The sequence below is a fragment of the Protopterus annectens genome, chromosome 4.part0, assembly GCF_019279795.1.
Source record: "Protopterus annectens isolate FY-2018-M chromosome 4.part0, PAN1.0, whole genome shotgun sequence".
In the NCBI taxonomy this organism is placed as follows: Eukaryota; Metazoa; Chordata; order Ceratodontiformes; family Protopteridae; genus Protopterus; species Protopterus annectens.
The window spans coordinates 1,629,216,509-1,629,240,591 of NC_056733.1; the positions used below are offsets into that span (position 1 = coordinate 1,629,216,509).

At 44.0% G+C, this 24,083-nt stretch overlaps 1 protein-coding gene across 1 annotated transcript in view; it reads left to right on the plus strand.

Moving 5' to 3' along the window:
• G3BP1 (G3BP stress granule assembly factor 1) overlaps positions 1–24,083 on the plus strand; it is a gene marked incomplete in the record, with an annotated part of 1,274,318 nt that overhangs the window by 257,804 nt on the left and 992,431 nt on the right. Inside the window, 1 exon segment of the mRNA XM_044069418.1 lies at positions 3,949–4,063. Coding sequence (XP_043925353.1) covers positions 3,949–4,063 — 115 coding nt within the window.

Below are 24,083 nucleotides of genomic sequence, written 5' to 3' on the forward strand. Positions count from 1 at the left end.
AAGAAAAGACAAAATCAATGCAAACAGTTAAAGATTTTTTACAGGTGCAACCTCCTCGCTTCAGCAGAAACTGGCCATCAAAAAACTGGTCCTTTCCTGCTTCAGACAAACCCCAAAGGGGCAGGTACAGACGCCCTAGGGGCAGAGGCCAGGCTCAAGGTACCTTCAGGCCTAGACAATGGCAAACAACAACTCAGAGGGGGAGACGACAGATCTCAACCCTTCAGAAAACAAACTCAATGACTTTCCTCTTCGCCTGCCAAGCAAAATTGCCCAGGCAGCACCTCTAGGAGGAAAACTGGATCTTTTTCCACAAAATTGGCACATCATAACAAAGGACAAATGGGTTCTGGATATTATTACCCGAGGCTACAGATTTCATTTTCACACTTTACCACGGATGAGAGGCATGCCAAATCTGCCAACAAACCAATGGGCAGAGGCACAAAAGCAAATTTCAGCTCTCATGAACATGAAGGCAATTCAAAAGGTACCTGCAAAAGAGCAAGGTCAAGGATTTTACTCGACTGTTTCTAGTACCAAGAAAGAACAAAGCCTGGAGACCCATCTTAGACCTTTCAATTCTAAACGCGTACCTGGACATTCCCAAATTCAAAATGCTCACACTGCAGCAGCTTTTTCCCATGCTGGGCAAGGAGTTTTGGCTGATAACGTTGGACCTCCAAGAGGATTACCTGCATGTCCCTATCGGACAAGATTGCAGAAGATACCTCAGATTTTTGGCAGGCACAACGCATTATCAATTCTCTGCATTGCCCTTTGGCTTATCTACTGCGCCCAGAGTATTCACGAAATGCCTGGCATCAGTAATTGCATACTGCAGACAACGAGGAATACAAATTTATCCATATCTGGACGACTGCCTGATCCAAGCGGACAGCAAAGACATCCTACTACAGCATCTGGCATTTGTAACAAAGTTGCCTAGGGTACACAGTAAACAAAAAGAAGTCAAAACTAATACCCTCACAATAAATAATTTTCCTGGGTGCTAGCATGAATACAACGGCCCAGATGGCTTACCTCACGCCAGACAAGCAAAAACAACTGGCTCAGTACTTCAAAAAGATGGCAACTACTACCCAGCTCACTGCAAGGAAATTCCTGCAGGCATTGGTGTACATGGCATCCTGCATTCAACTAATGGCATATGCAAGGCTGCATATGAGAACTACAATGGTACCTAAAAAGTGTATGGTCCCAACACAGACACAGTCTCGAAGCAAGTATAACTCTCATTCCCTGCCTTCAGAAAGAGTTTCTATGGTGGGCTCAAGCATGCCAAGCAAACAAGGGCCTTCCTTTTGTCTCACCTTCAGCAAACCAAACCTTGACAACAGATTCATCAGACTTCGCCTGGGGTGCACACATGGCAGGACAATGCATACAGGGCAAACGGTCTGCAAACCAAAGGCAACTACACATCAATCAAAAGGGGATGCTAGCTGTAAAAAATGCACCAACAGCCTTCAAGGACCTCTTGCATCCAGGACAACTTCTAATAAGGACGGACAACACCATAGTTATGTGGTACATAAACAAGGAGGAATGCACTCCTTCCCACTATGCAGACAGGCAATGGACTTGTGGAACACAGCATTAACTTACCAAGTACAACTGCAAGCACAATTCCTGCCAGGAAAGAACATATTGGCAGACAAATTAAGCAGAAATTTGACAGACCCTCACGAGTGGAGACTACACCCACAAGTGTTCTCAATGATAACTCAAAGGTGGGGACCACCAGACATAGATCTGTTTGCCTCAACCAACAGTTGCCAGCTACAAAAATTTTGCACAAGGACTTATCCCCTGGCCTGGAAAGTGGATGCCCTATCATTCAGTTGGACAGCATTGTCGGTCTACGCCTTCCCACCTCTGCCTCTACTGACTGCGGTATTACTGAAAGCCAGATCAGAGAGACCACAGATGATCCTCATTGCTCCGGACTGGCCACGTCAACACTGGTACCCACTACTACGAAACTTGACTCGCAGCCCTCCATGGATCTTACCTCAATTCCCTCTGCTGTTAACCCAACAAAACTCTCAGATCCTTCACAGTCAACTAAGGACCTTAAATCTCGATGCATGGAAAATACCTTAAATTATCAAACAACACTTCTCTCAAAGGATGTCCAGAATGTCATTTTGGAGGCCAGGAGGCCCAACACCAGAAAAACTTACTCAGACAAATGGAAAAGATTTTGTGTATGGAGCCAGGCCAGAAGCCTAAATCCTGGCATCCCAAATATTCCGCACATACTCCAATATCTTAACTGAGATGCTACACAAAGGCCTTTCTTTCTCATCCATAAAGATCCATGCTTCAGCCATTTCAGCTCAATATGATACGGTTCGTCCCATTTTCTCTCATCCTTTGCTAAGGCAGTTTCTCAGAGGGGCAAAAAATATAAGACCCCCCCCCCCCCCAAAACCACCAACTCCAACTTGGGATCTAAATTTTGTGCTGGAAAAGTTAACACTTCCTTTCGAACCAGCCTTTTCAGCAGAGCTTCAATACTTGTCATGGAAAACAGCCCTGCTGCTGGCTATCACCTCAGCATGCAGAGTCTCAGAACTGCAGGCACTTATGGCAGTGGAACCTTTCATCAATTTCCATCACGACAGTATCTTTACGCACCAACCCTTCCTTCATGCCAAAGGTTAGTATCCAGTGTGGCTCTCAATCAGACCATACACTTGCCCACCTTTTATCCAAACCCACAGAATAAAGGAGAAAGACTCCTTCACTCTTTGGACATTCACAGACAGTTACGCTACTATTTGGACAAGACAAAGGCCTTCAGAAAATCTGACCAACTCCTTGTATCCTATGCACCAGGCTCAGAAGGAAAGGCTATTTCAAAACAGACCATCTCCAAATGGATAGCACATTGCATCCGCTTTTGCTACTCACACCATGGGAAAGCAGTGCCTGCTAGTATTAGGTCTCACTCTACCAGGGCTACAGCAACCTCTGCAGCCTTCCTCTGAGGAGTTCCAACAAAGGACATTCTGGAGGCAGCTACCTGGAGTTCAGTGCACACCTTCACCAAGCATTACCACCTTCCTCTATACTCAAAAACCAGAGCTGGGTTTGCCACTGCAGTTCTGCAGGGCATCTTAGCTGCACCTAACCCAGTTTAGCTCCTACCACCCAACCATAGCTTTGGGACTCTAAAGTGTGATGACTGCAGCAGCATAGCACGATGAACATAGTACAGTTTTGTACCTACCATAAATGTAGATGTTCGAGTGGTTATGCTGCTGCAGTCCAGGTTACCCTCCCTCCATCCCCTCTACCTAACTAGGCTTTTCTTATACCTCCATGTACATAAACCTTTGGGATGCATGTCTATATGGTGTATTTGCTTACAACTAGTACTATTGTTTTTCACTAAGGTATGTTTTGCAAGCTTCTTATTTTGCCGTCTTAGTTTGGGGCACCTGACATCTGGGGCAAGAAAAACTGAAGAAAATGGCGTTGGCTGCCTCTTTTATACCCCTGCTGCACTGACGTCAGGGAAGAAGCGACAACAACCGACGCCGGACCAAGGCTTTGGAATTCAGGCCGACTGCGGGACCGCCTGACAGCAGGATAACCCAAGTGTGATGACTGTAGCAGCATAACCACTCGAACATCTACATTTATGGTAGGTACAAAACTGTACTTTTTTTATACCTATGACGACCTGACGTCCATACTGAAACGGCAGCAACCAACGCAGAAATACTAAGCCTCTGGTATTCGTGCTGACTGAGGGCTACCCCTGGCAGGATAACCCAAGTGTGATAACTGCAACAGTGAATGCACTCTAACATCTACATTTATGGTAAGTGTACACAACTGTACTTTTTGTAAAGTGCTATAGTTTCACAGTGTTTTACATTATTTGAGTAAAATAATTTGTTGTTTCTGTTGTAGAATCTGAAGAGGAGGAAGAGGAGGAGGAAGAGGAGGTGGAAGAACCAGAAGAGAGACCACAATCCCCAGAAGTAGTTCCAGAAGATCCTAGTCCTTACTTTGAACAAGCAGGGAGGTAATTTTTATTTTATTGCATTTGTTATTGTAGAAGGGTAATTCTGCGTGGTCTGTCCTAATGCAGCTGTGGTTATCATGCTTACCCCCCCCCCACACACACACACACACACACACATTTCCCTGCTTGTGTCATAGCTTAGTTTCAGTGGACGTACAGTTTAGTCTCCTTGGTGGCCTGTTTCACTTTCAATTATTTTTTCTTTTGCACAGACTGTTGCTTATTCTGTTCTTTTTGTTTGCCCTTTTTCTTTTAAAGTTGACTCCCCTGTTTCTGCTACAGTACAATTTTGTGTTCACGCTAGTTTTCATCGTCTGTAGACTGAAAATAGTCTTTCAAAAGCCTGTTTGTACTCTGCCATTCTTGTGGCTTTGTTTTGTACATTTTCAACTAGATGCATTTTTTGTTAAAGGGTAGAATTGTGAATAATGTTCAGCTGTCGGTTCACCAGCATCCGGTACAGTTGAGATAAACTCTACCTGAATATGTTTTTGTAAAGTACATCTATCATGGTCTCTTCTACAGCTTTCCTGTTCTGGGTGATTGACTTCCATGTCATTCTTTTGCTAGGTGATGTCTAGGTTGCCCCCCCAAGCTGGTTATTATTTGTAGGGAAGCTTTTTGTCCCAGTGAAGAGGTTACACTTACTGAACCAGAGATGTGCTTCTCACCCCACTCAGTCTCTCTGCAGGGTTTTAGACACTTCTGTCTGGTCCCCAGAAGTTTATACGTAAATATTTGTGCCCTTAAAATGCCCAATATTCTGTGATACAAATTCTCCAAAGTTCTAGGCCAGAGCCCTGATCTCTCTAGAACATCATCAGTCACCTTGTTGAGCATCCTATCACTGCTACTTTCTTCCTCCCATGTAGCAGCTTTGTGATGTACAGGCTTCGATGAAGTTATGATGCCATAGCCAGTTTCCCCTGTTCAGTTCCTATGTCATCCAATCATAACATTAAGATGAGATTGAATGGCATCTGTTAGCTGTGGACATGTGTTGGCATTCATTCTGCAAGGGTTTGGACTCTTGCAATTCTAGAATGCCGCCTTTCGGTGTTTTTGTGGATTTTTCTCCTGAGGTTAAAATAAACTGTTTTTAGTTATGTGAAGATGTTCTTTCATTTTAGGTGAAAAGTGTCCCAACTCTGTTGCTGAGAAACTGGTTGAAGTTCCTTAATAGGAATTTTCCATCTGTATGCCTCTGTTTAACTTGGTCCCACCTGTACCCTTTATTGCCTTATCTGTCTATTCACAGGTCAATGTGTTCTATCTGCTGCTGTCTAGAGTTGCTCTCATAAGAATGTCTGCTTGGAGTACTGATGCAGGGAATTGGTTCAGAACTTCTTCATAGGTTTATAGATGTGTACTAGGCTAATGGCCCTGGAGCCTTTACAAGTCTAGCCCGTAGGATTACCCTGGCATCGTACCACCCGACCTTAGTTCCCAGTGCCTATGTCTAGTAAAGCCACTGAAGTGATCCCTGGGGTGAATTTTCTATTTTCCATCCACTCATCAAGATTCCTCTTGAAGACTGCCAGTGAGGTGCTCTGCTTGACATGTATGGGAAGTCTATTCCATAGCATGGGGCAGTCTCCTGGCTGTGAACCTGTCCCTCCAGCATATTTTGTTTGTGGTAATGAGGTTGAGGTCTGTGGAGCATGTGATGTGTAGGAATTGCATTTTCTTTAGATGTAGCATTTCTAACAGAGTTGGGTCAGACATGGCTTTGTAAGTCAAGTGGTCGTTGCCACTAAGTAGGTGGTATGAGACACAGAATAGTTGAGTTTTTTGAGTCTGTCCATATAGGACAAATGTTTAAGACGTGGGATCCTCTTTGTGAGATACTTTTGCGGCCTCTCCAGTTGCTGCAGGTGTCTAGTGAGGTACATGTCATATGGGGCATTGTACTCTATGATTGGCCTAACGAGGGAAGAGTAGAGGGGGAGACCATGACCTCTTTTTTCCTAGATGCAAAATCCTTAGTAATGAGATGTGCCACATAGGACTTTCTGACCACAGTGACAATGTGTTGGTCGAGAGATGTTGCTGCCAACCTGTGTTCCCAGATCTCTTTATAACACCGTCTGTGTTCAGTGGACTACCATCGATGTGGTAGTTCATGGGAACCGGGTTTTTCCCAGAGGGGGTGAAGACCTATTTTTTGGCACTGAGCTTAAGGCCATGGTTCTGACACCAGTCGTTGGTCTCATGAGGCCTTTCTGTAGGATGTCAACATCACTTGGGGAGTTAATAGCGCCCGTCTAGCAATAGTCTGCGAACTTTGTCAGCCAAGAGTCCCTTCATGTTGGCCTGGATTTCAGAGAAGTAGATACCCAACAGAAGAGGACCCAGGACTGAGCCCTGTGGGACTCCACTAATGACTGGTCGGCAGCCTGTCTTGGTGTCAGCTACATTCACACTGTGGGTTCTCCCTGTGAACCAGTTTGCAACCCACCTAGTGATTATAGGGGTTGATGCCTAGCTTAGTGAGTTTTTCTATGATTCCTGTGTGGGGAATGGTATCAAAGGCCTTGGGCCAGATCAAGGTAGTCTGTGTGAACCACCTTGCCTTCATCCACAGCTCTGGTGACTGACTCAAAGAAGTGGACCAAGTTGAGCAGGCAAGATCTACCCTTCACAAAACCAAACTGTGTGGGATCCAGAGTTTGGAGATTCCCTATATCCTTGTTTATTAGGTTCATGATGATGTGTTCCATAGCTTTTCATATCAGACTTATCAGACTGATGGGGTGATAGTTCCCAGGGTCTGTAGTCGCTCCTTCTCTGTGGCGAGGGATGACTAGCAGTGCGCCATTCGGTAGGGACAAAGCCTGAGGTGAGGCTGTGATTGAACAAGGCACACAGATGAGGTGCCAATCCACTTTGTAGTTCATGTAGAGCACAGGCAGGGATATTGCCAGGTTCCATAGAAGCTATATTCTTGGCCTTGAACAGTGCTGTTTTAGTCTATGCAGCAGCAATATTGGGTGCCTGGCAATCTACTGGTATTGTGACTGGTCCTTTGGGGGGGTAAAGTTGGCACTGAATCTGTCGGACATCACATTGGCAAGATCTGTTGGCTTGGTATAGGATGTACCATTGTGCAGTAACTCTCAGCAAATCTGGGTATTGCCATGGAGATTATTTACATAACTATAGAAGGCCTTGTGGTCGTCTTTGCTATCTGCTGCAATGCTGTTTTCATAGCTAGCTTTAGAGGATTTGATGAGGGATCTCAACTTTTTGTTGAGGCTGATAAGGGAGTTTTTCCAGTCTTGGGATTTCACCTTATTTCACACCAGTTTCCTCCTCCTGTTGTAGTTTGTTTATGGCAGGGAACCACCAAATTGGCTTCCGTCTTTTTGGAGGAGAGCGTCGTGGTTCTGATGGGTATGGCTAGATCCATGCATGTTCGTACAGTGCATTGGTGTATGATTCCGGGGGTCATGCAACTATTCTCCATTTGCATGGGTGCCGTGAAGTTAGCCACCTCTGTTTTTGGGAGCCCAAAGTTAGCTTTGGAGAATTTTTTTATGGTGGTTACCTTTGGGGGTGGAAGGGGTGTGGATTTCCAAGGTGATTAGTTGTGGTCTGGTCTGACCAGGGAGAGGTTGACTATATTGGTGTAGAGCAATGGTCACCCATGTTAGTAATGACCAGGTCAAGGATCTTTTTACATCTAGTGGGGATAAGAACGAGCTGATCCAGGGCATTGGAATTAATGAAGTCCAAGAAACGGGCAAGTGTATATTGGTACACGAGTAGTTTTCCCAGTTAATGCAGGCGTAGTTGAAGTTACCCAGTATGAGTGTAAGGTCGGGCCCTAATATTCTCCAGGGTGCTTGGGAACATGGAGTGACCGTATTTGGGACATGGTTGGGGACCTATAACAGGCTATGACTTGAATCGCTGTCTTACCCAAAGTTAGCTGCACCTGAAGCATCTCAGACGCGTTATGTTGGGTTACCAGTCTGGAGGTGTGCACATCCTTTATGAATATGGAAACACCACTGCCTTTGGAGCTTCAGTTCAAGTTCTGGGGCCGAAAGGTGTGAAATGAGTTGTAGCCTGGTAGTGCAGAGGTGCTTTCTGCTGCCTTGAACCAGGTCTCTGTTAAAGCAGAAATGTCTGTGTTCTCCATTTTAAGGAGTGCTTCAAGCGAGTGCATTTTTGAGATTGACTTCTAGCGTTGTGCAGCATGACCCTCTTTTGTGCAACTGTTTTGTCTTTACTTGACCCTTTTAAAGATTCATGGTTACTTTTTTGTTTTGTTTCCAAGTTATCTTAGACTCATGGCCACTGCTGCATTATAATTTCTATCCATGGAAATTAGCTCAAGGTGGCATCCACCCTTTGTCTGGCTGAGATACCCTACATGCTGGTGTTTTCCTTTGCTGCAAACGTATGTCCAGCATCCTGCTTGAAAGGAGCTACTCAGTTTTAGTCCATTTATGTCCTCCTTGGTGGCTTATACATTGATTTAAGTACCCAGTTCGGGAATTATTTCCCTTTTAATATTCGATTGCATTGTTTGCTATTCAGCTATTTTGACTGTTAAAAGTTGTAGTGTGCTAGATTGGAAACTCAAATCTTTGAGCTCTGTGATGTAGCCAGAAGTATTTTTACAAGTGAATGTGCAGAAGTCTTATTCTGCTGAAAGACACTCACTGACTTTTTGTCTAGAAGCATGCTGCGTGCTGCTCTTGTGGGCAGTGTGAGGCAAGAAACCATGCAGCTTACTTGAAACAGAAAAAGCAGGAGGCAGTGGTCTAGGTAACCATATAAATGGCAAGCTTTCTAGCATTGACTGTCATACTAAACAGCCGGCAGGTTGGAAAGGATTTTGACATTCTCACAAAGGTCTGTAGATATACCTACTTAGGTTCCATTATGTGAAATGCCGTCCTACATTTTTTGTAATATTAAATCCCTGCATGTCCTCTTCCTGTACTCTGGTATGTGAACAAGCAGGGGGAAACAACCAGATTCTACCTCCTCTGCAGGCTGGCTCTTAGTGTGTTAATTCCTGGAATCTAGGCAGTGCACATTCCTTCCAACAGGAATCGTGTGGCAGACTCTGAGCAGGTCCTGGACTCAGTCCCATGAATGGATGCTTCAGAGGATGTATTCCTGGACATAGCCCACCAGTGGGGTACTCCGCACAAATGTGTTTGCCTCCCCCATGAACAGGTGACTTCCAAACTTCTGTGCCAGAGTCCCAAGTCCACTGTCTTGGAAAGTGAATGCCCTCTCCTTCTCGTGGAAAGGGATGTTCCTATATGTATTCCCTCACCTTCCTCTAATACCAGAGTTCCTGCTCAAAATCCAGGCAGGATCAATTGGAAATCTTGCTGGTGTGACTTCCTTTTGGCCAAGACAGCATTGGTTCCCCCTTCTCCTGCAATTAGCTAGGGACCATCACCACAAGGTAACCCATGAAATGAACTTCGCACAGATAGAGGATCGCTTATACAGCCACACCTGTCAACATTACAGTTGACAATGTGGTTGACCAGGATTCTAATTCTCTTCAGACACCTTTTCTCTTAAGACATGCTCATGGCTTTGCAGACGGCCAGAATACCCAACACTGGAAAGTCTTGCATTTTCAAATGGAAAAGATTTTTACTATGGTGCCTATCTAAGAACCAGGACGCAGTGGAAATATCACTGGCTCTGAAATTTGTGTGAACTGTTCTCAGCTGGCCTTGATTATTTGTAAGTTAAAGCTCACTTGTCTGCTATTTCTGCTTGTCTGCCTTTATCCCCTCCTGTGGCATCCAAGTTTTTGTTGAGACAATTCCATAAAGGTGTTCAGGAAACCTATTTCTCCTCCTTGGGATGTTAATTTTGTTCTAGAGAAGTTGACATTGTTCCCACTTCTTTAGCCTTCTTCAAACTTTGCTTGTAGAAAACTGCCTTGCTAGTAGCTCTGACTTCAGCTAGAAGGGGTTTTAAACTTCAAGCCCTGATGTCTGCCCCCCCCACTAGCCTTTCATAAGGACAGGGCATCATTGAGAACAAACACTTCCTTTATGCCCAAGGTGGTTAACAAGCTATCCCTTAACCAATCTGTTCCACTACCATCCTCCTTACCCTCTCCACAAACTGATAGTGAGGATTCTGCACTCACTTGACTATCAGACTTGAAATTACATGGACAGGACAAAACCAGTCAGGAAATCTGATCAGCTTTTTCATTAATTTTCACCCCCTGGCTATGGGTCTTCCTGCATCCAAGCAGATTCTTTACTTGGATTTCTAAAAGTATCTCCTGCTACACTCACCATGGGAAAGGATTTTGCTGCACCAGTGAAAGCCCATTCTGCCTGAGCTATGACTTCATCAAAGGCATTCTTTAAAGGATCGGATAACTGTGCTATCCTGGAAGAAGCCACCTAGTCTACTGTCCATACCTTTACCAAACATTACAAACTGGGTGGTACTTGTGTAACCCAGTGGATAACCAGCTAGCTCATTGACTGGACCCAGGAAGTTAGAAGTCGGGAGTCTCCCTCTACAAAGAGACCAGTCATAAGAGGAGTTCAAGTATCGGTCCTGTGAGCTCTACTTTTTGGCATTTACTTCTCTGAAGTCGAGGCCAACTTCATTAGCTTCTGGCTAAGCAAATTTGCAGATGGTTGCAAATAAGGAGCAGTCATCGAATCACCCACCTCCACAAATCTTCACGAAGGGCTGTTACTGACAAACAACTGGTGCCAGAGCCATGGACTAAAACTAAATTCTAAGAAATGCATAGTAGTATCTTTTGGGAAATTGTCCACCCCCTGGTGACTGTCGTATGGACAATACACTGCTAAGAGTTGTCCCAGTAGTCAGGGACTTGGGGACACAGAGTAATCTAGTCTTTGATAATCACGTGTCTACAGTAATGAGGAAATCATTCTGTTGTGCAACTTTTATAAACAAAGGTATGACATCTAGGTCCAAGGAAGTCATTGTTCCACTGTTTTTGGCATTCATCAGGTCAGTCATAGAGTACAGTGCCGCCTTTGGTATGTGCCGAACCAGGCATATCCAACAGTTTAAACGTCCACAGAAGTTCCTTACTAAAAGAACAGAGGGTGTTAATAACATGCCCCATGCCGACCCATCTCAAGGCTCTGTCCCTGTATTCTGTCTTCTACATGTTGCAGACGGGACATCTGTGCCTGCCATACAAGGCATTGTCAGACCCTACTCTGGAGCTCCTGCATATCCACAAAATAAACAGCACCAGAATTTACCCCTTCTAAAGACTTAAACCATGCTTGTGATAAATAGGACCTGCTGGGGAGACAGGTATTTATCTCAGACTACCCCTTCTGTGGAACAGGCTCCCCCATCTATGTGAAGCAGAGTTTTTCCTAACCCAATTCTTGTTGCAACTTGGACAGTTGGACGGGAAGCAGGAAATTCATCCCTGGATTGGCAGCTATGTTTCTAATGGACAAGTCAGCGTGTAAATGGTTCATCTCCCAGGCCCCTACTTGTAAGTGTTTCAACTTCCAAGCCCCTGCTTGCACTTAACAAGGGTACCAGAATTTGTCAGATTTGGGATGCATGGCTAGGCTTAAAAAGACCCCTGTCATCGTCAGCCTAGTAAACCCCTATGAACCTGTGCTCTCATCCTAATCGAGTCGGCCATATATCCATCTGGATATAGGATAAACTTTGGGAATGGTTGGGTAAACTGACTGCTGCAGCGATCCACAAAGAGCATAGTACAGTTGTTTAAGTAACAGCATAATTCCAGATTTTTGGGAGTGATAACTGTTGCAATTCTGTTCTCCTCTTTACTTCCATTCTCCTATAGTGGACCTGCTTTGAGCCAAGGTGGTTAGTCTTACACATCTTGTCACCTCCATTCTTCCTTGCTCTGGTTCCTTGGGTGTTTCCCCTGTCATAAGCTGTAGCTTTAAAGTAGCAAAATAAGCAGACCCTTGTAGATATATTGCCCAGGAAACCCAAACCCATTCTTCCCTCTGCCCAGATGGAGGAAGCAAGGGTTGTGTGGGTGAATATCTTGTATATGCTAGGTACTTGCATATTTGTGGTATGGTGGGGCCAGTCCTGCCAGAGGGAGGCTCTTGGCTCTAAAACAGGCTTGTATATAGGATTCAACCCGTGGCAGACATCCCTATACAAGGTGCCACTGCAGCAGTGACCTTATTCAAACCTCTGCAGTCGTACGTATGTTGCATAGTAGTATTCTTTTTCAAGATCAATACGTAATACTTGCTATATGGAATGGGTTACCTTTTGGTGCTTTTTGAAGAAATGGATCTTAAGGTACTGTTAGAAGAAATTCACTTATATGGACTGGACACTCTAAATTGGCCCTAGGTGTGAGTATGTGCGTGTGTGCTGCTCCTGTGGAAGGTTGGGCGCCGGGCTGGCAACTCGACACCGTAAAACTCCACTGTCAATCATGAGCGGACAGGTGATCCGCTGTGGTGACCCCTGACCAGGAAAAGCCGAAAGAAGAAGATAGTGGTGGGGGATTTTAATTGTAATTTAAGGAAAAATAAGAACAATTGTGATGTTAAAATGACTAAAAAATTATGAGAAGTGGAAAGTTAAGTGTATGGGAGAATAAACACTGGACCTATAAAAGGAAAGGAATTAGGACAGAAATTGATTATTTTTTTTAATATCTGATAGTTTAAAATTTATAAAAAAGGAAATTACGTATGCTGGATTTTCAGATCATGTGGCAATATGGGTTAAAATATGGGAAAATAAAGAATAAATAAGAATAGGAAAAGGAATAAAGAGAATTAATGAAAATTAATTTGATTTAGAACAGAAAAAAGAACTTGTGGAATTATGGAAAAATCACACGACTATGAGGGAGTTTTATGAGAACTGGACTGTTTGGTGGCTTAATTTTAAAGAAAAATATAAAGTATTTTTAGAATGTATAAGGAAGAAAAGAAAAAGAAAGATAGAAGATATTAAGTCAAGAAACATTTAGAGACTTATTAGAGAAGAAAAATAGCTTTTATGAAAAAGAAAGCGAAATATATAAAATTAATCAAATTAAAATTAACTTGTTATGCGGTGGTGGTGCTGCGGTAGCCTTGTCGCCTGACAGTAAGATGTCCTGTTCGATTCTCAGCTAGAGCATCTTCTGTGTGGAGACGTGCATGAATGGGCGTACCTTCGTTGAAGGTTGTGCGTCAGAGCTGGCAACTCTGCACGTAAAAATCTACTGCCAATCATTAGCGGACCGGAGTTCCGCTGTGGCGACCCCTAACCGGGGAAAAGCCGAAAGACACAACAACAACATATAAAATATACAAGGAAAGAAAGAAGCGGTAGCACCATATTTGAGTAAAATAAAACAAGGAAAATAATTACAGAATTACAAAATAAGGAAGGTAAGCAAATAAGACAGCAAGAAGGAATATACAAAATAATTACAGAATAATGTATTGGAATTATTTGTTGAGAGAAGAAAACATAGAACAAATTTATAAAGGTGAAAAAGTAACTAAGGAAGATCATGAGTATTTAGAAGAAAAAATAACCATGAAAGAATTGAATAAAATTCTAAAGATAGTAACATGAATTCTGCAACAAGACTGGATGGAATTGAATATGGTATGTATAAAGAAATGAAAGAGTGGCAAAAAATAAATTTTATAGAAGTTATGAATGAATGGATAGAAACTGGAATTAAAGAGAAGGAGATATGTACAAGAGTTATAACATTTATATTTAAAAAAGGAAATAGAGGAGATATGAATACCTATAACATTGAATAATACAGATTATACAATTTTATGACAATAATAACAAAACTATTACAGAAAAAATGAATAGAATATGTGACCAAAATGTATTTGGAGGAAAAGGAAGCCAAGAGTTATTATGGATAATGAGAGAAATAATTAATGATATCATAAATAAAAATGTAGAAGTGAAGGTTATGATAGGGGATATAAGTAAAGCTTATGATAATATTCAATATAAATCATTATGGGGAATTTTGCAGCATATAATTTAAGCAAAAAATATCACAAGTAATAAAATCTCTTTATGAAAGAAACTAAGTGACACTAAATGTAAATGGCTGGATTGGGGAAGAAATAAAAATAAAATGTGGAATAAAGCAGGGCTGCCCAGCTAGTAGTGTAATTTTCATATTAGTTATGTATGTAATAGTGAAGGAAATCAATAAAATGTCAAGTAGAGGTGGATACAAAATAATGAAGGAAGTACAATTGCCAATAATGTATAATTATGCAGACCAGCGGTCCAGGAAAGTAAATACTGTGGGAAGAAATAGCCAGGGAATTGTTATGGCTAGGCTTGTATAGGCCTTAGGGCCGATAGCATAGTACCAACCTATGAACCTATATTTTTTATGCTGTGTGGATGCAGGGTTTTATCTGAGGCAGATTTAGACTGCTACTTACTGTGAACTAACTGCTGACACTTCAGTGTTTCAGCTGTACACTTGCAAGCTATTGGTCTTTTCTCCTAAGGAGAAAAATTTGAAAAGAGAATTGCAGGGATGCCGAATTCTTAGTGTAGCCACATACTGCTGCACCTTTTATGCTTACTCCCTCAGTAGCCTTGTCTGTATGGGTTGTATCTTTCCAAGGATTTAACAGCTTCCAAAGCATCCAGACTGTAAACAGCTTCCAAAGCTGCCAGACTTTCAAGTGGGCTTGAGATGAGCTGACTAAAGGACAAGTTAGGATGTGAAGCCCTTAAGAGCTTTACTGCCACTGAAGAAAACTCTCCTCTGAGGCTTTTGAGTATCGGCCAGCTTGTGCTTTCCTTTGCTAGGCAGGTAAGTTCCCTTTGGGGAAAACTTCCAGGGGAAGCCAGCCTCCTCCCTCTAAGAGACCTAGAACTGATTTTCCTTCTGATTCTTCTGATAAGGATTCTGAAATTTCTGTTTCTTCTAATGACCAGGATTTGCCCTTAGTTACCTATGAGGATTCTGATGCAGAGGACTCCACTCACTCTTATTTCCCTCCAGAGGATTTCTCTTTTGGTGAAACTTTGCATACTCTTAGGGAGCATTTCCGCTTGGAAAGCCAGGATTACTCTGACTCCAAAAAAGAGGCTTAGGGAATTCTTACTCCTACCTCAGCACAGGCCTTTAGCTGTCCCTTCTGTACTGGACATTGTAGATGATGCCTTCTTGGAATCTAGCCTGGCCTCAGACACTACCTCTAGCTCCCAGGAAACCTGACTGGTATTACAGAGTACCTGACTCTCACCAGTTTCTCTTTAATAATCCTACTGCGATCCAGAGGGGCAGATGGGGTAAGAAGGTATACACTTCTGCTACTTTGGCCATTAGGGCCTTAAACTGCCAGTTTCATATGTTAAGCGTATTATTGGATTACTTAAACAGAAAGTGATGTTGATTCCTGACTGTGCTGAAAATAAAGAATTAGAAGATTTAATGCATTCTCCTGAACAAGTTGGTAAACATATTTTGCGATGTGGTTTTGACTCCTTAGAGGCATCTTTTAGGGCTGCTGTCACTGGGTCTGTACTTGGAAGGCATGCTTGGCTTAAGGAGCAAACTTTGCCAGATCATGTTAAAGCTAAATTACTGATGCTCCCTAAAAACCAAGACTGCCTGTTTGGCAACAAAGCAGAAGTAGTACTTAAAAAGATGGAGGAAAAAGCTAAATCTATGCAAACTGTTAAAGATTTCCTGCAAGTACAGCCTCCCAGATTTAGTAGGCATTGACCTTCTAAGGATTGGTACTTTCCTCTCTCTTCCAGGCCTTCAGTCCAAACCCAGGACCAGCAGACCACCCAGGCTTCAGTCTCAAGGTACTCACAGGCCTGAGCAGTGGGAGGCTTCTACTTCCAAAGTTGGAAGTAGCAAGACACCCCCCTATAGTCAGCTGTCACAATGACTTAACCTTACACCTTCCAAGCCCTGCTCATCTGACTGCTCCTTTAGGGGGAAAGATCACCCTTCATGCAAAAAACTGGGAACTCATTACCCAAGACACATGTTTTTTTTAAATCTGGTTTCCCAAGGATACAGATTCCACTTCCATACCTTAACAACCCCAAACGGTTGGCCAGACCTACACACAAATCAGTGGGCAGAGGCTCTACAGCAGGTTCTCTCTCTTCTAAGTATCAGGGCTATTTATCCTGTCCCAGAAGAGGAATGGGGGCAAGGTTTTTACTCAAGACTTTTCCTGGTACCCAAAAAAGAAGACAACTGGCGTCCTATCCTGGACCTGTCTATCCTAAACACCTTTTTGGTAATCCCAAAATTCAAAATGCTAACTCAACTGCTTCCCATGCTAGGCACAAATGCCTGGTTGGGAATATTTGATTTAAAGGAAGCTTACCTGCACATCCCAATAAGGGAATCTTGCAGAAAATACCTACACTTCAGAGCAGGCTACATGTACTGTCAGTTCTCTTCACTGCCCTTTGGCTTATCTACTGCGCCCAGGGTATTCACAAAGTGCATAGCTCTAGTCATTGCATTCTGCAGGCAAAGAAATATTCAAATATACCCATACCTGGATGATTGTCTAATTCTGGCAGAAAGTCAGGACATACTATTAAATCATCTGACATTTGTAAAGAAACTGCTAACCTTACTGGGGTACACCATAAACGAAAAGAAATCGCACCTAGTACCCTACCAACAAATTGTATTCCTGGGAGCAAGCTTGAATACACCTTCCCAGATAGCCTACCTCATTCCAGAGAAGCAAGTTTATTTGACAACCTACTTCAAACTACTGGCCACACAGACCCAGCTATCTGTAAGAAAAATACTGCAAGCCCTGGGGTTCATGGTCTCTTGCATTCTACTAATTCCATATGCAAGACTGCATATGAGGAAACTACAGTGGTATCTAAAAAGCCTATGGTGTCAACATTCTCAGGACCTGGAATCAATGATTCCTATCATTCCTTGTATAAAGACAGAGTTCCTTTGGTGGGCCTGCCATTACAAGGGATTGCCATTCACTCTACCCCCTGCCGCCCAAACCCTAACCACAGACACATCAGACTATGGATGGGGGGCTCACTTGGCAGGGCTGTACATTCAGGGCAAATGGAACCAGAGTCAAATGCACCTGCATATCAATCAAAAAGAAATGTTAGCTGTACAGAATTCTCTGGCAGCCTTCAAGGACCACATTCTTCCATGACAGTTATTGGTAAAGACTGACAAACACCACTGTTATGTGATACATAAACAAGCAGGGGGGAACCCACTCATACCCTCTCTGCAGAGTAGCCATGGCTCTGTGGAACACAGTCTTGAGCTTTGAGCTACCACGTGCACCTACAAGCTCATTTCCTGCCAGGCAAGCTAAATACACTGGCAGACGACCTAAGCAAAAATCTCATGGACCCACACGAGTGGAAACTGGAACCAGAAATATTCAACATTTTGAGAAACAAATGGGGGAGCCCAGAGATGGACCTGTTTGCCTCACCTCAGAACTCCCAATTGGACAAATTCTGCACAAGGACTCTCCACAGACAAGCTTGGAAAGTGGATGCCCTGTCCTTCACTTAGGAAACCTCTCAGTTTATGCCTTTCCCCCTCTTCCTCTCCTCTCGAATGTTCTACTAAAGATCAAACAGGACAAACCAAGGACAATATTCATTGCACCAGACTGGCTCTGCCAACACTGGTATCCCGTCTTGTGCAATATGTCACTGCTGGAGCTATGGCACTTGCCTCAGATCCCTTCCCTGCTTTACCAGCAGTAGGGCCAGATTCTGCTCCCCCAGCTTTAAATCCTGAACCTTGCAGCCTGGCTAGTTACCTGAGCTCTACATCCCTCAGTAAGCAAGTGCTAGATTTCATTCTGGAGGCAAGGAGGCCTAATGCTAGAAAATCCTATTCTGAAAAGTGGAAAAGATATTGTTCCTGGAGCCAAACTCGGGGGGTGGGCACAACAGTGCCCAGCTTTACTGCATATTCTTCAGTACTTAACAGAGATGCTTCACAAGGGCCTTTCCTTCTCTTCTATTAAAATTAATGCCTCAGCCATTTTCAACTCATAATACTGAGCCACCCCTCTTCTCTCACCCCCTGCTAAAGCAATTCCTCAGAGGTGCCAAAAATTTAAGACCACCCAAGAGAGACCGTACCCCAGCCTTGGGACCTTAACTTTGTATTGGAAAAGCTCACTCTCCCTCCTTTTGAGCCAGCTGCAACTGCAGAGTTGAAATTCCTTTCTTGGAAAACAGCATTCCTTCTAGCCATCACTTCAATAAGAGTATCTGAATTACAGGCCCTCATGGCAGTGGAGCCCTTCATAATCTACCACGCAGACAGGTTGTCCCTTAGGACCGATTCTTCCTTTATGCCCAAGGTGGTATCCAGTGTGGCCCTTAATCAGTCCATTCATTTGCCAACCTTCTTTTCTAATCCACAGAACAAAGGAGAACAAATGCACTCTTTGGACATGCACAGACAACTTAGATTTTATTTGGACAGGATTAAGCCTCTCAGGAAAACTGAACCGTTGCTAGTTACCTTTGCTGCAGGAGCAAAGGGGAAGGCAATTTCAAAGCAAACCATTTCTAAATGGATAGCCCATTGCATTCATTTCTGCTATAAGCACCATGGAAAACCCTACCCCACAGAGGATAAGATCTCATTCCATCAGGGCTGCATGTACTTCAACAGCCTTTCTCAGAGGTGTTCCTACTAGGGACATCCTAGAAGCTGCTACCTGGAGTTCTGTTCATACCTTCACCAAGCATTACCACTTGTCTATTTTTTCGAAATCCAGAGCTGGTTTTGCCAATGCAGTGTTGCAGGGCCTAATAGCTGGTCCTAATGCTCTCTGCATCCTCCCTTCCTTAGCTTTGGTAATCTACCCAAATATAATTACTGCAACAGTGAAACACAAAGAACATAGTACAGTTGTGTACACTTACCATAAATGTTGATGATAGAGTGTATTCACTGTTGCAACTGTTGCAGTTCTAGTTACCCTCCCTCCAGCCCCATGACTTCTATTGACTATACCTCTCTTCTTATTTACTATATTTAAGCTTTCTGGTGTATTTGCTTTTTGTTAGAGGTGTAACCTTGTAAATTGATTCCCATTATGGGGGCACCTGACATCTGGGGCAAGAAAAACTGATGTAATGGCATAGGCTGCATGCTTTATACCCCTGACAATCTGACATCATGGAAAAAGACAGCATCCGACGCAGGACCCAAGACTTTGGTAATCAAGCTGGCTGATAACCCGGCTGAGGGCTGCCTGCAGGCAGATAACCCGGCTGAGGGCTGCCTGCAGGCAGATAACCCAAATGTAATGACCGCAACAGTGAATACATTCAACATTTACATTTATGGTAAGTGTACACAACTGTACTTTCTCAGAATAAGGGTCTGCCTTTCTGCCCACTGCCTGCCAGCCAGACTCTCACCACAGATGCCTCAGATGTTGCATGGGGGGCTCATCTGGAGGGCAGGGGCATACAGGGGATTTGGAGGCCCCAGCAGATTAATCTGCACATAAACGTAAAAGAAATGATGGCAGTGCAGCACGCCTTGCTGGCTTTCAAGGACCTACTGTAACCTGGGACTCTGCTAATCAATACAGACAATACCACAGTTGTGGTACATCAACAAGCAAGGGGGGGGCTCTCTCCTACCCCTTGTGCAGACAAAGCATGAGACTATGGTCCATTGCAGCATCCATGGGCTTGCATCTAATAGCCCCTATCTTCCATGGAGGCTAAACTCCTTGGCGGATCATTTGAGCAGACATGATGTCCTTCAAGGATGCATCTGCAGTCATAACAAATGGGTTGTCCTGTCGTCAGGCAGCCCTTCGGTCGGCCGGATTCCAAAGTCTGGGTCCGCTCGCTGATGTCGCACTTCACCCGACGTCATCTCTGCTGGTCTTCGGGTATAAAGGCATCAGCCGACGCCATTTTCCTCAGTCTTTCTTGCCGCGTGGCGCCCGAAGCAGAAGCTGTTCGCAAGTGCCGGTCGGTCAGATCCAGAAATTACTACTACCGAATACTACCAAGACTTCTAAAGCTAAGTACCCGCTGGGGACTCGTTCTTGCCTCAGCCGATGTCAGAAAAAGTCAATAACTGTTTAACTTGTGGGAAACAAATACCTCATAAAGATTTCCACTCTTACTGCCTGCCTTGCTTAGGCCCAGACCACGACGTAGCAGCCTGTTCGCCTGTGCTTCTTCAACCGACGAACGCTTAGGCGCAGTCGGAGTTTGCTGAACAGTTTTTCGCTCAGATTTTGCGTACATTATGCCGCCGGATCCTCCGACTACCCAAATTGTTAAAAACGCAAAGAAAAGACCGACACTCGCGGTCCGCGGTTTCGCCGAAACCACGGTTAAGCAAGCATGAGTGTCTCGGTTTCGGCCTAAACCGAGAAAACCGGTCAATCTTCAGCCGAATCCATGACTACTACTGAGGCTCCTGCTACCTTAGTTGAATCGGCCTCAGAAGTTTTGCCTACTACTGTGGTTCCTAGTGATTTATCAGACACCATCCCTTTGGATGTCTCTACCCCAGCACTTGGTGCTGCTAGGCCTCCTGCAGCCATGTCTATTAAGGCCTTTGCCAGGGCTAAAGCAGCCAAAACTGTTAAATCAGTGCCTGTTAAGCCCCCTCACACAGGCCCACTTCTAGTTCACAAATGCTTACTCTGGCAGAGGATTTAATATCCTTAATTAGGGGATCCCAATCTCACCCAGACAGGGCCTCTCAGCCCCCAGAAAAGAGACCTAGAGCAGAGCCCCCCGAGCCAGTGTCTTCTGATGATTCTTCGGATGACTCAGACATTACAGATCAGCCAGAGGCTCCTTTTTCTACTTATGAAGATTCCGATGCTGAAGAATCCATTCCATCGGCCTCTCCACCAGAGGAATTTTCCTTTGGGGAAACCTTACATGCCATGAGAGAACAATTCCAATGGCAGGGACAAGATTTCTCAGATTCAAGAAAAAGGCTTAGGACATTTCTGCACTTACCACAACATAGGCCCTTAGCTATACCTCCAGTACTGCCTGTTGTGGATGACGCATTTAATGATGTTTGCACTGCTCCTGATACTTTACCTCCAGCCCCTGCCAAACCTGATAGATTTTACAGGGTGCCAGACACTCATCACCACCTATACAAGGCCCCACTTGCAGATCCTGAGACTATATCCCAGGGGCCTAAGGCAGTAGCCTCGACCTCAGCAAAAAACCCTATTCCTTCTGAAAGGGAATCCAGGTCCTTAGAGAGATGGGTGGAAAAAGTTTACACCTCTGCTACTCTCTCAGCTAGAGCTTTAAACGGTCAGTTTCATATGATCCAATACCAAGAGTTTATGCTTGATCAGTTAACTAAGAAGCTGTCCTCTGATGACTCCTTAGATAAGAAATATGTTTTAGAAATGGTGAATAACATTCAGCAGGTTAGTAACCATTCTTTAAAATGTTTCTATGATGCACTGGAGGCTTCATTTAGATCAGCCATGACTGGCACAGTGATAAGAAGGCATGCATGGTTGAAAGAACAGGTCTTGCCGGATCATGTTAAAGCAAAGCTGTTAGATGCTCCTATGGATAAGGCCAGTCTATTTGGTACACCTGCTCAGCAAGTAATGAAGAAAATGGAAGAGAAGGCAAAATCTGTACAAACAGTTAAGGATTTCTTACAGGTTCAGCCCCCAAGGTTTAGCAGGAACTGGCCTGCCAAAAATTGGTCCTTTCCAGACTCCTCAAATTCTCAGAGGCAGGAATAGACGCTCTAGAGGCAGAAATCAATCCAGAGGAGGTGCCTACAGAGGACGACAGTGGCAAGGCAATAACCGAGGCACAGACAACCACTGCAACAGGACAATCACAGTGACTTGGCTCTGACACCGCCTACCAGGGAGCAAATAGCAGCACCTTTAGGCGGAAAGTTAGCCTTATTTTCGAAAAATTGGCACTATATCACAAAAGACAAGTGGATTTTGCAAACCATAGACCAAGGCTACAGGTTCCACTTCCACACCTTACCAGTAAAAAGAGGAATGCCAAACCTACCTCCAAATCAAAAAACAGAAGCTCTAAAGCAGATAGCGCAATTAACAAAGATGAGAGCTGTGGAAAGAGTACCAATAACAGAACAGGGCAAAGGATTCTACTCCAGACTCTTCCTAGTACCAAGAAAAGAGAAAAGTTGGAGACCTATTCTCGACCTGTCCGTCTTAAACACATACATCATTGTCCCCAAAATTCAAAATGCTGACCCTACAGCAACTTCTTCCCATGCTGGGCAAGGAGTGTTGGCTGGTAACTCTAGATCTCAAGGAGGCATACCTGCACGTCCCCATACGACCAAATTGCAGAAGATGCCTCAGATTTCTTGCAGGATCAGAGCATTATCAATTCTCAGCATTGCCCTTTGGCTTATCTACTGCGCCCAGAGTATTCACAAAATGCCTGGCATCAGTAATCGCTCACTGCAGGCTACAGGGAATTCAAATTTATCCATACCTGGACGACTGCCTGTTACAAGCGGACAACAAAAGCAAGCTGACAACAGATTTACAAAGAGTCATTTGCTTACTACAAGCCCTGGGATACACAGTCAATTTACAAAAGTCAAGACTGATACCATCCCAAACAAGAACATTCTTGGCGGAATTGGACACAGTAAAACAAATGGCATTCCTAACTGCAGAAAAACAAAAACAACTTCCTCTTTACTTCTTGGCATTAACAAAGCAGAACAAACTAACAGCAAGAAAAGTACTGCAGGCCTTGGGCTTCATGGCATCATGCATAATTTTGGTCCCACATGCCAGACTGCATATGAGAAAGCTACAGTGGTACCTAAAGAATTTATGGTCTCAACACAGGCACAGCTTAGAAACCGAAATCCCACTAATCCCATGCCTGAAACAGGAGTTCCTATGGTGGGCTCAAGCATGCCAGTCAAACCCAGGCTTGCCCTTCCACAACTTTCAAGCAAGCCAAACCATCACAACGGACGCCTCAGACCTAGGCTGGGGCGCACATGTTGGACAAATGCATACAAGGATTGTGGACTCCAGACCAGCTGCACCTGCACATAAACCAAAAAGAAATGCTGGCAGTAAAACTAGCAATCCAGAAATTCAGACCATTCCTCAAAGAAGGCCATTTAATGATAAGGACAGACAACACCACAGTCATGTGGTACATCAACAAACAGGGAGGCACTCATTCATACCCCTATGCAGAATGACTCTGGACCTTTGGAATATGGCTCTGAGCTACAACATCCAGTTACAGGCAATATTTGTGCCGGGAAAAGAAAACACCCTAGCAGACATGTTAAGCAGAACCACCTTGGATGCTCACGAATGGATGCTACACCCGGACATCTTCAAGGCCATCACAAAGAAATGGGGAATGCCACAAATAGACCTATTCGCATCCCCACTCAATCACCAGCTCAAAAAATTCTGCACAAGGACATACCACCCACTTGCATGGAAGGTGGACTCTCTATCCTTCAGTTGGAAAGGCCTGACAGCATATGCATTTCCACCTCTTCCTTTGATGCACAAGGTACTACTGAAAATCAAAGAGGAACGCCCAAGGATAATCCTGATAGCTCCGAATTGGCCAAGACAACACTGGTATCCATTGCTGAGGAGCATGTCTCAGGGAGAATGTGGTCAATACCCTGATGCCTTTGATGTTAACTCAGAACAACTACAACATCATGCACCCAAACCTAAAACCTTGCAACTGACTGCCTGGAACATCACATAGCAGCAACTAACCCAGACCTATCCCAAAGGGTTAAAGACATTATCCTTGAAGCCCGCAGACCTTCAACAAGAAGGAACTATGCAGGAAAATGGAAAAGGTTTGTCATTTGGAGTACTGAAAGAGGAAAAGATGTGTCGAACATAGATATTGCTAACATCCTGGAGTACTTGGCAGAGCTTCTACATACAGGCCTGTCCTATTCCTCCATCAAGATACATGCATCAGCTATTTCAGCAGAATACAGCTTCGATCCACCTGT